The sequence below is a fragment of the Aulonocara stuartgranti genome (genome assembly GCF_965226115.1).
Source record: "Aulonocara stuartgranti genome assembly, chromosome: 22".
NCBI classification, from domain to species: Eukaryota; Metazoa; Chordata; class Actinopteri; order Cichliformes; family Cichlidae; genus Aulonocara; species Aulonocara stuartgranti.
This window is the reverse complement of record NC_138957.1, coordinates 26,066,274-26,080,603: the sequence shown is the minus strand read 5'-3', so window position 1 is coordinate 26,080,603 and position 14,330 is coordinate 26,066,274. Positions and strand designations below refer to the sequence as shown.

The 14,330-nt window shown below is 41.4% G+C and overlaps 1 protein-coding gene across 1 annotated transcript in view; it reads left to right on the top strand.

The window, feature by feature from the left end:
- The window catches only part of ext1b (exostosin glycosyltransferase 1b), a 130,829-nt gene that overhangs the window by 95,426 nt on the left and 21,073 nt on the right, over positions 1–14,330 (top strand). Inside the window, exons 5-6 of the mRNA XM_082521846.1 lie at positions 4,606–4,738; positions 8,917–9,035. Of these exons, the coding sequence (XP_082377972.1) occupies positions 4,606–4,738; positions 8,917–9,035 (252 nt within the window). The remainder of the gene's footprint in view (positions 1–4,605; positions 4,739–8,916; positions 9,036–14,330) is intronic.

The following is a 14,330-nucleotide window of genomic DNA, read 5'->3' as shown; positions in this document are numbered from 1 at the left end:
CACAGTGGCTACAACCGTCTTTTATATGCAGCCACAGCTTTAATTATTCATATCTTTCAGACTTTAATAAAATTTGAATTGGTGAGATATAAAAATCACCCATCATAGTGGTTAAAAACTGGGGAATAGGCTTATTTCTGTAGTAAATTTGGGCATTTTAACATCGGAGTCTACGGGGAGCAGTCGCTTTTCTAAGAACTGCTGTTGTTCAGTTAGATTTTGCTCCTGCTCTTTCTTTTCTTAAAATAACTTAACAAGCAATGCACATAGCTACATGCAGGCTTGATTAGCAGCATGCACATGGATTAGTAAGATGAAAGCAGTATAGGTAGTCATGCTATGGTAGACGTATTAGTCATTTAAGAGGTTTTAAAGGATGGGTTAATAAATCCATGCAATCCAAACCAAACGTCAACCACAGGAGGCACAAAACTGAAAACTACTCAAAAGTGCCAGAGCCTCCTCCCAACCCCATATTATCATGCACATTGACTTTGTTAACAATAACCCAGTTTAAGGAATCTGCGAGTGGAAAAACAATTTATCCACTCAATCCTCCTCCATCCCTTATTATTAATTTTAAACAAATTGTTTATGGATGCAGGGATAACACCGGGGCTTACTGCTAGTTTCATGCTGCGGTTGCAAATGTCTCCTCCTTCCTGCGTGCTCCCTCATTCAAGCACCCCATCACGCTTTTAATTTCCTTTCTTACTGCATTGCTGAAGCAAGATTCCCCTCTCAATGCTACAATCTCGCTGACACTATAACCTACCAGATCTTACACACACACACACACACACACACACTGCACGTAATCTGTCGTGACTTCAGTGTCTAGAGTTGTCTGATTTCAGCTAGCTCTACATCTCTAGTCTGTTTTCTATCTAGCCATGTCTCACTGTGAGCTATTACACACACACACAGACACACACACGCAATCAGAAACACATCTCCATATGTCAAGATGTGTCAGGCCAGATACACACGGCACCACCCAGGCATAACCTTGCTGACATGTTGTCACTCCACGCTGAAGTGCAAGGTGACACGGCCTGTGACTCAGCGTGCGTCTGTGAGGGTGTGCGCGTAGTTTGCCTGCATGTTTGTGTGTGTGTGTGTGTGTGTGTGTGTGTGTGCTGAATGGGGCAGTGGCTAAACGTTTAATCCTGACTGACTGTCCTGTTAAAAGAGCAGAGTGGGGAGAGAAGGGGTGAAGAGGAGTGGGGGTGACATATGTAAATGGCGTTGCAGTGGCAGGCCCCCAGATAACGAGCGACATGGTTTATTCATCCTGTTGGGCCTGCACTTGCACACACACACACACACCCAACTCTACTGCAGATCTGTAAGGATACACACATGCTCAAAACACACATATACACTCTGATATCTTGACAGATTGAATCTGCTTGCGCGCATTTAAAAAACACACTTGCCTGTTTTATTGACTACCTGTGTGTGTGTGTGTGTGTGTGTGTGCAGCGAGCAAGCAGGAAACACAAGTTCAACCTATCATGCGCTCTTTCCTGTCAGGAAGCAGCCACATTTCGACCAATCACAAGGTCAATATCGCCGGATTCCGTGCTGCTGGTACACCTATTAAACTCACCTATTAAAAGCGAGTTCACAGTGTGCTCCCACGGAGGCAGGATTTATCTATCATGCTCTAATTGGTTGATTGTGGCTGTTCTGAGGTGAGATTGAGTCGTCCATCATGTCCCGACTGAGGGCTGCCGACGGGGGAGGAGCAGCAGCCAAGCGAGCAAAATTGCCCCTCATAAGGTGTAAAGGGCTTGAGGGTGTTAAGGTGGCAGGCAGTGTTTTTATAGAGAAGTTAACGGATTCCGAGTTAATCTGTTTTTCTGAGGCAAATGGTTATCGACTGCCCTCGGGGACAAAGCTCGGAAAAGTAAAAGAGACTCACACGGGGCTGATTTTTTTTTTCTCCCCCTTTCTTTCTTCACATCCCCGCCTCACTATGATGAATTTTTATGCCGCTTTGTCAATATTATTACAGTAAGGCCCTCGAGCTATGTTATTAGCTTTTCTTTTTTTTCTTTTTTTTTTACAATTTGAACAGCTATCAGCAGCTCAGCCATCGCCCCACCTGACTCTCTCTACTTCTTTCCATGCTATGTATCCATCCTTTGAGTTGCCAAGCCAAGCAGCCAGCACCTTCCCGCTCAATAGCGGCCATAAAACACGGCCGCAAACCCGTGTCTGTTTTACTGAAGCAATTTAGCATGGCTCAAGGGCACAGCAGCAATATCTCTTTCTCCTGTCTGCCTGTTCAGCAGAAGCCCGGTGCGAGCTGCAGCTGGGGGGAAATAGTGCCCATTCTCACGTCCGACCCGTTTGACTGACTGCTCTATTTGGGCGCAGAAAGGATTGGGGCAGGCCTGACTGACTGGTGCTTAGATGCAGCTGATGACTTTGTCCGTGTCCACCGTTTGGCTCTTATACCCACCCTCCCCCCACTGTCTGTGTGACTGACCGGCACAGATGCTTTTTGGCTTGAGGAAAGAAAAAAGAAGGGGAAGGGGAAAAAAACAGTTTGGGTTGTCAGCGGAGAAAATATTGCACAATAACATAGATTTCTTTCAGCCTCGCTTTGTGCCAGTGCGATTCACTCTTGACACAATCAATGGCTGCTATTGAGGTGATACAAAGCAAACATTTGCAAAGCTCAGCTAGCTTTTTGCTTTCATCTAACGCCCGCAGACTTACTTTTATACCAGTTTTTTTTCTTGCTTTCACCTCTAATACACCGACTGAGTTTTGAATAATACTCGAGTATTATTCAGAGCTGAAAGGAAGGGGGGGGGTTATTGTAAGTTGGTGCATTAGCCGTGTTGATTCTCATTCACATTTACGACTGTCTTCTTCTTGGCACTTTTTGTGAGAAAACTCATTTCTCAGTGTGAGATATTTTATAGACGTGATTACAAGGCTCATTGATCAAATCCTTCATTCAGCATAATCTGAAAGGCTTACGAATGTTCGCTCATCTACACAAATATTTCTGATTGTTATGAGTCCTTTGTGATCTAAGAAGTGTTATTTAAAGGTAATCTTTGTTGGGTTCATGCTGCTTTTTTTGTGTGTTTCTTCTGAGTTTGAATTAATGAAGAAGCGGCACAAACGACAGAGTGGCCCGAGGTATACATAGACCCTGCTGTAATTAAAGCAGTACAGTTTTAATCCTGTAAAACAGACTCTGGATTCATATGCACTGAAACTTTGAGCGGCCTAGCAAAAAGTCAGAGTAATGTCCAACTGCACTCAAGTGAGAATAGCGAAGGTAATTAACCGTCCCGGTGGATTCGCAGCCAGCGAGGCGATGGCGTGTGTCCCGAGTCCTGTGCGGTCCACAAAGGCCGAGCATTTCCAGTGAGAACATGTCTGAAGTGCATTTGCAAGAGGACATGCCTTGACTTAACTCTCCCAACTCTGTCCAGAGTGAAAGCTGCCGTTCAAAGTCCTCACAGATAAACGCACCATTTTAAGTTCATTACTTTGCAGGTATTTTTGGTATTTTTAACCCTTTAAATTTCGTACAACTTTTAAACTAAGCGCTAGAACCCCGATGATCTATCGTCTATTTTCAAATAAACTGGGATCAGCTTTTATAATAGCTGATAAATTAAAATAAAAAAAAGTAAAGACTATACAGAAGAAACACCCTGAGTGCTGACTGGCAACACATATATGGAACAAAGTTGTTAGGCTTTTAAAAATATATTTTCTAATTAGTTTTTAATTTTCATCTAATTTCTAGCTTTTAATTAGGTTTAGTTTTTGTTAGTTTCCAGATTGGGTTTTCTAGTTTTAGTTTAGTTTGTATTAGTTTCTGGGTTTAATTGTTTTTGATAGATAGATAGATAGATAGATAGAACTGCAGTACTTTTTGAGGGCAGTTAACTCGTTGTCATGTAAACATCTAACAATTCAGTAAACACATCAAAATGTCATCAAGACGACCTGTGATAACAATTTTTTACCAAACTGGCAGAGACATATTTGTATCATTTTTCCTCTACATCTTTACTTTGGTTACTTGAGTCACAAAATCCTTTCAGTTAGCTTTCATTATTTCAGGAATCTAAATTTCATTTTTGTTTTATTTAATTAAAATTGTTTTTTTTTCTTTCACATCTAGTTTTAGTTTAGCTGACTTTTACTTTAATTTTGGTAACCTTGTTTGAAATGCCACAAACAACAACTTGTTGTGATAATAAAACCAGATTCTTTTTAAGCCACATTGTCATATTATCTTAGTAAGAACTTAGATTACATTTTAAATGTGTAGCTATTTCTATTTTTTTATTTGTTGTGTCTGAAAAGAAAAATAATTATATATATATTAGATTGTTAATTCACCAAATATTTGTACTGGTATTGATATCGGCCTTAAAAGCCTAATATTGGCAGGGCTCTACAAAGTCCCCGCAGCAGCACAAAATAAAATTAATTGTGGAAATAAAGATCCATCTCATATCTCTCATATGAGACTTGTCTTAATTTATACAGGCTTTATTTAGGCTTTATTTTGTTTTTTTACGTTGTAATCTAACCTGTGTGTGGTTTTGTTCCTGTGTGCAGATCATTCAGGACCGTGTACTAGAGCACGCCTCCAGGAGTAGCCTGATGTGGAACAGTCACCCTGGGGGCCTGTTCGCTCTGCCGCAGTACTCTGGATACCTGGGAGACTTCCCCTTCTACTACGACACACTGGGTCAGTAGCCTTCACACACACACACACTCTCACTGTAAAGTGCTGTTACGCTTCTCCCACCCTGCATAGCCATTAAATTGTCACAGACTTTTTGAATAAAGACAGTAGATTTGTGTGCAGCTGTGGTTGTGGACTTTGCACAAACACTAGAAAAACAGCCTTGGTCTACTGCCCTCCTCGAACGGCTGTGAATAGCAGCAAGTGGAGTGGACGAACAGGCCTTTGACGGATGTTTGTATTAGCGCTGCTGACACATCGCCGCGTCCATTAGTGGTTTTTGAGTCAGCATTGCTACAGCTTCTGCCGCTGCCCGCTACGGTTCAGCAGTGTTGATTTCTCACCCCCCACTGCAATCCGCGACCCGGGAGCTGCTCCATCCCTCGCTTCTCCACTCCATCATCATCCGCTGCAAACGTCCCCACGTGCACAAAGTCATAGACGCCCAGAAAGCAACAGTGCGAATGCAAAAATGTGTCGATGTAGCACCCGAGGTGGAGCGGATATTAAAATGGATGGGCGCGGTGACAGGCATGGATTACAACACTGGCAAGTTTATTTGTTTGTCAAAGAGGAAGCAATTAAACACGGATGGGTTTTTAGGAGACAAGGTGGCTTGTCGCTGACGGGTAAATGAGTGAAATCAAAGAATGTGAGTTTGCTTCTAAGAGATATTTCTTCTTGTTGTCCAAGAGCCAATAACAAGACACACACAGACTCTTTTTCATGCAGCATATTAACACTCAGACTCACACAGCAGGAGAAGAGTTTGTTTTGATTGCTTTAGCAGAATATTCCTTTTAATAAGAAGCAGAAATAAGTTTGGGTTTTTTTAGGATGATCATAACATACATCTTTAAGAATAGTAATAATAATACCCTGAGCAAAAATACTCATCCATCTCTAAAAATTAAAATATCATTAAAAAAAAGTTTCCTTTTTCATAATTTAACTAAAAAAATGTAATTAAAAAAAAGTAAACTTTCATATGCTCTGTGTTCATATTCAGCACATGTAAAGTGGGTGTTTTTCGTGTTTATTCCAATGACTTTCTTTAAAGAAATCCAGTATCTAATATTATTAGAATGTTTAATTTTGGGTTTAACTAAACTAAATAAACTAAATACTGTTGATCTCTGAGTACATGTAACAACAATCATGGGGAAAAGTTCATTTAAGAATTTGGGAGCTCTTCACAAGGACTGGGTGGATGCTGATGCTGGTGTTGAGTATCGATTAATTTGTGTTAAGACAGAGAGACAATGTCAGATGATCTTACCTGGTCCTCTGTGTTTTATCAGGTCCAAAGTCAATGCAGCCATCTACTGGGATAGTTTAGAGCACTTCCAGCCTCCATCTGCTGACAGGCTTTATGGAGATTTCTTTTTCCAGCAGGAGTCCTGCCCACAGCACCAAAACGATTTACATGTACTTTTTACTCACCATGTTACTGCTTTACTGAATTGACACAGCAGAAAGAAAAGCATATTTATTATATTTATTTATTTTTCATTAGCTCACCTATTATAATTTTATTAAGGCTGAGTTCGTCATAGTATCGCCGTTGTGTCCGTTTGCGTATGTATTTGCCTAGGAGAGAGGGATTTTCAGCCAACCGAAACTCCAAAATCCTAACAGGATGTTCCTTCACACGGATGACACTGTGCGTCAGTCTAATGTTGATTTGTATACAAGTGTACTCAAACAGGGGAGGGAGGGGCAGCAGAGTTCACCCAGAATGCAAGAAGTGTAACTGTAACAGTAAAAATAACAAAGTGAATATAAAACATTACCTCAGATACTTTGTTAGAATTGACGCGATTGCGCGAAACCTCAGTCGAGAAAAAAATAGTCACAGTCAATAGTTTTTATCTCTCCAGCTCGCTGCTTTGTCTCTCACTTTGGGTCCGGTAAAACTTCTGTATTGAGACGCACCGAAACACATCAATAATGTTTGAGCATCTCATTCATAAAAATATCAGCAGTAAAATTAAAATGGGCTTCTCTCTTCTGGGAAAGCTTTGGAAAGTGGCTGCAAGGATTTCCTCTCATCAGTATTATTAATGTCAGCCACAGATGTTGGTCTGGCTGTCAACCCTCATGTTTTGGATGGGGTTGAGGTCAGGGCCAAGACTCAGAAGCCAAACCAAAGTGGGACTGATGGGGCTTGACTTTCCACTCTGGGTAACAGGATAAACCTTAAAGTGTCACAAGATGATTGTTGGAGTAATGATAAAATTATGCAACAAAACATTAGTTGTTGTTGTTTTTTATTTGGGCTTTTGCTGTTTTGTTGTGAAATTTTGGCCAGTTTTGCTTTTTATGTCTTCAAATGTTTTATTTTAGTGGTTCTCAACACTTAAAGTGGGACAAAGATGACCACAGTTTGGAGTGAAACTTATGGTCTCAGTCATACAGGCAAGAGACTGGGTGGTGACTGCCTGGCAACCTCCAGTCACTAGTGAAAATGTGTCATCTCTGACCAGCTGGTGTGTGTCTGCCGAGAGCAAACTGAATCAATAACTTCCTGATTTCTTTGGTCGCTTGCAGATTGCCCCCATTGCCTGCATGAAAGACAACTTCAAACATTTGCTAACTAATCAATGTGCGGCACACACTGGAAACTGAGAACATTGCATATTACAGCTGCAACAAACACATTTCAGTAGCAACTTTTAATTTGAAGGGGAGCGATCTCCATTTACGGTTTGTTCAGTTTCACAAACACGAGAAGTTGGTGAGGTTTTACAAACAACGAGCTACCACGGCAACTTATAGTGACCAAAGCTATCGCGATGAGGTTTTCACCTAGCAACAGCCAGCAACCACTTGCCAACCAGTCAGGGAATACACATTTTTTTTGCCAAGTGTCCATAGTTGGGGTTCACAGACCAATCTTTAGGCCTGCTTGACTTGGGAGTAGCACTTGGTTTCGCAGCGACTGCCACAACAACCATCAGCAACCACTCGCAGCTGACCAGAGAATACTGATGGTTGCCAGGTGGTCTCCAACTGGTCTCTGAGTCCCACATGCGATTTATGTAGGAGAAAAACACAAACAAGAGTTTGCAGGAGCAGTCGTCTTGCATTTCTTTTTCTATAACATTCAAGTATATGTATATTTGTTTTTTTGCAAATAAAAGCCAAAGAAATTATGAATTACAGGCCTCATGCTGTTGTATTAAAACAATCCATAATTGGTAATTAGTTTAAAGTCTCGACTCTATCTAGTATACAGTCCATGCAGTATTTCTTAGACGAGGAGGGTCATTGTAAGTAGGAAACTGCCTCAAATTGCTGAATCAGTCTTTAATCTGCCTGGCGTACTGCTTTAAAGTTTTAGCCAAAGAAATGTGTAATGTGCTGATGCCGGATGAGATAAAAGCCACTGAGCATCATGTGCTAAGAGGCAGAAAACAGCATGCACATTCAAAATACAGAATATGCTGCGTGATAATAATCCTGCTCCTTGTTTTCTTCAATGTTTCATGAAAGTCTGTTTATGAGCTTGTTACAGTTTTACATCCCTAGGTGTTAAAAAAGTCGGCAGTCTCTCTACTTTTTATTACAAATCTAAAGGATAGTTTACCAAGTTTGAACTATATTCCTCTTCATAAAAGTTGCTCAGTGGCGGAAAGGAGACTCATCTAATGCTGTCTCCTCCCCGCCATGCTTTGCTGCCTTGGATTAGATTAGATTTAAATTAGGAAAACTTGGACGTCCTCTATGATCCGTCTTGCTCAATATCTTATTTCCTCCTCATTTTCAGCCTCAATTACTCTATCAAGTCAGACTGAATTTAAAGTCACATCAGCAGTTAGCAGTCGTGTGTTTATTGGGTTGCTGATACAGCTGAGGAGTTTTTAAAATGAAATATTCAGTGATCAAAAGATCTGGCATTTTCAAAACACATTAACAATGTTGAATATTTTAAGAGGGGTTTGAAAAACTTCCATCGCTGACAATTATGTAATCTGTGCCACTGAAATGCTGACATACTGGTTTTAAGGAACAGCTTTCACTGAATATAGATATGAGGTGTTTGGAAATGCAGAGCTCTGGTTCTCACTCGGCTTTGCTCTTTTCAAAAGCCTGAAATTGCATTGATGGGTTGACAGTCTGCTCTTTTTGCTGTTTTTGTTCAGAAATACATTGAGTGTTTTCTGTCTGTTGCGTTTCAGGTATTAGACCGTACCCGAAGTTCACAGCTGTCATCCATGCCGTCTCCCCTCTGGTGTCCCAATCCCAGCCCATACTCAAGCTCCTGGCGGCCGTGGCCAAGTCCCAGTACTGTGCACAGGTACACCATTTGTGTGTTTGTGTGTGTGATTGTGTGATTGTTCACTCATTATCTCAAGAATCCTCCACTCGTCTCCACCGCGCATCTGCTAAATTGTGCCGTGTTATGCGGCTCGCTCGTACGGCTATTTTGCAATCGTATTTTCCAACCAGGGCAGCAGCAGAGCTCATCCTCCATCACCGTGTGCTTGTGTGTTAACTCCGGTGGATTGAATTAGAGCAGCAGTTTGTAGCGGTGCTACATCTGTCTCCATGGCAGCCAAACCCCCTTCAGCACAGCTGGAGATGGCATGTATCGATTCCCCTGCTTGCTCCTTACTAAAGCGGGAAATGAAATGGAATTTGCTCCCTGATGGCTGTTTTTTGTGTTTGCCTGAGTGTGTGGGTGTATATATGTGTGTGTGTGTGTGTGTGTGTGTTTTTTGTTTGTTTCTGCGACCAGCAGAATGTATGACCAAGTGAGTTTGTATTTTGTGTAGGAGGAATGCATTTTGGATAGTAGTACATGTGTTGGTACAGGATTGCAGGGCATGTTAATTGCATCTTTTTGTTTGCTTGCCATCTTTAAGGCACTTGTTGTTTGTAATTATAAAGCCCACTTGCATACATGCTGTAGTTAAGGCATGATGTAGCCTGGATCACGGTTATTTTCTCCTGGAAATGTCGCTCATCGTGAATCACTCTCTTTCATCTAAACATGTTGATTCTACATCTGACCTTATTCACTGATGCCTTATGGCCATTTTTGCCCGTATCTGTTACTGTGATCACTGCCCCACTGATGGAGACAACAGCTTGTCTAAAATAAATAACAGTTTATTAAAATCAGGATTTCTTAGCTTGTCCATCCATCTTCTTATATTTATCCAATTCAGGGTCATGGTGAGACTGGAGTCTATCCCAGCTGTCATAGGGTGAGAGGTGTGATATACCCTGGACAGGTTGCCAGTCTGCTGCAGGGTTAGGGAGGCCATTAAGCTTGCTGTTCTCACCCTGGCAAACGGCACCGTAAAACAAAAGATGTGTCAGATCCATCAGCACAAGCCGGCCGGTAGTGCATCTCTTGATTTTTGAAACCTCACTCGTCGTGCCGCCGCAGCCAGGTTGAAGACGTGAGTGTTTACAGCCGTGTCGGTTTTTACAGCTGTTTTAATGATACATGGGTACAGAAGCTCTGAGTTTGAAACTCTGAGCTTTTGTACCCATGCATCATTAAAACAGAGGAAGATGTCGCACCAGTTTCAAAAGATGAAACTTTTTGGAACAAAGTTTTGAAAGACTTTCAAAATAAGTCTAATTTCTTTTCCTTTGTTTCTCTGCTCTAAATTCCATTTAGCCCACAAAATTGTACAAATATTTTTCTTTAATATTTTTGTAAATGAAAAATACACCTTGAACATACACTGTGAAAAACGTTGATTGTCATGTGTATTTATTTATAGCCTGTACCACAGAAAAATTACAGAAGCTGAGCCCAAGTGCTTAAGAGTCGGGCACGTTTACATTCAAGGTGGCCAAAAAACACAGAATACATGAACAAAAACTCAAAGGTGTCTTTTGTTGTGTTAACTAATTATCATGAAAAGTTAAAATCTCAGTGATGTAGTGCAAAGTGTCCAATTTGCAAACTGGACACTGCTCTCCCCTACATAAGCTGCCTTTATAGGTGAGAAGTATCAGTATTGGCAATATTGGCCCAATATTTGCAGCTGAGCTGACAACCATTCACTCACACATTCACACCTGTGGCTAAGTTAGCTGGAGAACTTGGGGAGAACATGCAGAAAGGCTCTGAAAACACAAGTAGGGCTGTGCGATATGACCAAAATCTCATATCCCGATATAAGAATTCTACCGATATAAATCACAAAAATGTAACATTTTCTGTAAATTCTGTGAATCTCGGGCAGCTCGACTTGCGGGAAGTGCTTCCAGCTGCGCGTCATGTAGCTGGAGTCGAGTGTTTTAACCGATGCATGAAACTACACATTTTTAGACATAAGTTGTAAAGGCCGCCGTTTTCTTTGAGTATTTATTACACGGCGTGCTGCGGGGAAAAGCCTGTTCTAACGTTTGAGTCTAAGGTTTATTTTCTAGCACCTGGCGGCTCTTTTTTACTTCTCATCCGTAAATAATCTGCTCTTTCACGTGATTCAGTTTATTTTGAAAAGTCTCAACAGGATATTGAGCTTTATTGTGAAAGGTTTATGTGGAACATAAACAAGCGGACACGCGATGCTGTTACCGTCTTTGTTGCTAACCACAACGCATAAAAACAGGTGCTTGTCCGTCCTTAGTGTGGTTATATTAAATATAAGAGAAAGAGAGAACTTTAAGAAATTAATATAGCCACTACAGTGACCACCAAAACGATTAAAAAATATTGCCGTAAACAGTTTATTTTGCGACACCACGAAACAAACGATAGCGTAAAAGGAAACGATAGACGTTTTTATATCGTCATCCGATATATATCATTATATCGAACAGCCCTAAACACAAACACTGTTTTATCAAGAAATATACTTTCAACATAAATAACTGAAGGAAAAAAGAATAAACCTTACAAAAAACAATGTTTTATAATACTATAAAATATATATTTAGTGAAAATGCTAGATGAGCCTTGTTTTAATCCAGAGGCATCACTGGTATGACTTCAGACCAAATAATTTAAAAAACCTCCTTCTCTTTCTAAGTCAACATTAATAATTTTTATAATAACAACTACACTGACAGAAGAGAAGTGCCACTAGAAAAGCTTGAAAGTTGGAGACTGTGGTTAATGATATTTAAATGTTGCCCCTGCTGCCTTATGTCAGCAGTGTGGCTTCAACAAATAAGCAAAGTTAAGATTTACATTTCCAGACTGTGTAACTCAGAGGGGGCGGTATTATTTTTAACGGCACTGAAATGTAAAATTGGTGAAGTCACTTAAAACTGTTGAAAAAGCAAAAGTAAAAAAAATTGACCTGGATTATAAAAAATATTTATGTGTGTTATGAATATTATAAATCTGAGCCCAGCAGTCAATGCTGCCTCTCCTGAACATTTCATTGTTTTAGTGAGAAGAATGGGTGTTTAATATTCAGCCCTTCCTCGGTGTGGTGTAACCCAGCTGCACGTCCTATCGTCGACAAGCTTTCACAGACGCATCCTCTCATAGCAGCTGGCTGAATGAGTAGATGCTCCCCTCCTATTATTTTTATGGAGGTGCTTTTGTGTTTGCGTTCCTCTGGCTGTGCATGCAGAGTGGAGAGCCAGGTACGCAGCCGGAGTATTTTCTTCCACTCTCAGCGTGAGGAGAGAAGGAGAGGAGAGGAAGAGCAGGGCTGCTGGGCTATGAGGGGATGAGCAAAGGGATATAAATAAATGAATGGAGGGGACAGAATGAAAGAACAGAGAGGGTGGAGGAGGCTAAATTGGACACAAGAAAGCTTTTGAAGCACATTCTGACAGCCTCCCGCTGTGTGTGTGTGTGTGTGTGTGCTCATGTGTGAATGTGTTCACGCACATTCTTGTGGGAAGCGTTTCTTCCTCTCGTGCTGCAGACACACAACAGCTCCTTCACCATTTCTCCTGCAGTCATATAGGCGCACACATACAGAGCCTCCACCAGCACCCCTTGGGAGCTGGTGAGCTGACAGAGACACCATCTGTCTTTCTAATCAAACAGGAATAGAAGGCTGTAACAGCTCAGCTCTGTGTGTGTGCGGGTGCGTGCACATGCATGCAGACTGCATACCTGTTGTTGTTGTCTAACAATGACGGGCATTTTCTCCGTCCAGATTTGGCATCACGAGTGTTTTTGTTCGCTGATAATGTTGAGATGATTTTGCAATTCATCAAACAGCTGAACATCATCTTCTTTCTCTTCACACAGCTGCCGTAGACACATGGAAACACCTTAGCTCAGATATCTGAATAGCTACCAGCGCATAATTTGGCAGGTCCAGTCAGGGTGCAGAGACCCCGAGGGGAACCGCTGCGTGTGACACAGTTAATGTCAGGATAATGTGAAACTTTATTGATCCCTGCAGGGAAATTCTTATGGGTTGCCTCCATCAGGGACGCCTGAGCACGGTGTCAGCCGCAGCTCTGCACACTGGAACTGGGATGGATTAATTTGCTCACTCGTTCAAGGACATTCCAGCAGGGCAGATGTTAGCTGGCACACAGCAACTGGATGTTGATGATGGGGCCCTATCAGTTTCTTCTTTACCAGCTGGGTATTAACTACACACTGCAGGCTATGGTTTCATCATCTTAAAGGGAAAATCTAAAAAACAAAGGATTTAACTTGCAAGTCACAGACAAAAAGTCAATGTCTCTGACGCTTGATGGTGCATGCAAATAAAAGTCTCGAGTTCAGAGTACAGGAAAGAGAAACAAGCATCTGCCCCAGGTTCACAGGAAGTTTGATAGATGCTAAATGGACTGATTTTTATATGTATGTATAGCCCTTTTCCTCTCATTCACGCATTCACACGCATATAGGCACTTTTATTTACACCTAAGTGCTTTCTATCTAACATTTACACTCAGATGAACGCACCAACGCAGAGTTCGGTATCTCGCCCAACGATATTCCGGCATACAGACTGCACCAGCTGGGGGTCGGACCACCAACCTTCCAATTTGTAGATGACCTCCTCCAATTCCTGAGCTACAACCACAACCACCCCTAGACCAAAACAAAATATCTCGAAAAAACCAATCAAAATACTAAGATTCAGTGCAAACACTGAAAGACAGCATACTATCAAGGAAATTGCTTCCTGTTAAATCAACTGCTGATTTCAGTGTAAACCTTTTAGCTTAAATGATAGCATTTTTTGGAGGCACGAGGACGCGTTTTGTGATGAGAGCGGTGAAGAACCAAGTTGCAGCAAATGCAAACCACATCTACAGAGTGTACTGTGCACTGCACAGACACAGGTTTCTGCTAATTAGCTTTTATATATAAATAATAATAATAATGCTGGAATTGCACTCATTCGTGGCACTCACAGCAGGCTGTACTATTTGCCAAATAATTTTTTTTAATCCTCAAAAGGCACCAACACCAACAATAAAGGTCTCCATTTTCTCCTTGGAGGTTACAGAAGTTGTGCTACTTAACCTTTAACTGCACAACCACTTTACTTGCTTTTGTTGGAAGACACTGACTTGTCTGCAAACACCTCGCCAACTACTCACTAAGCCGTAGTTAAACTGGATAAAGGGTGACGCAAACCACCTTCAAAGTAAAAGCTGCGCCTTTTAAACACGTTGGCACAAGTTTCACTGCCACGCT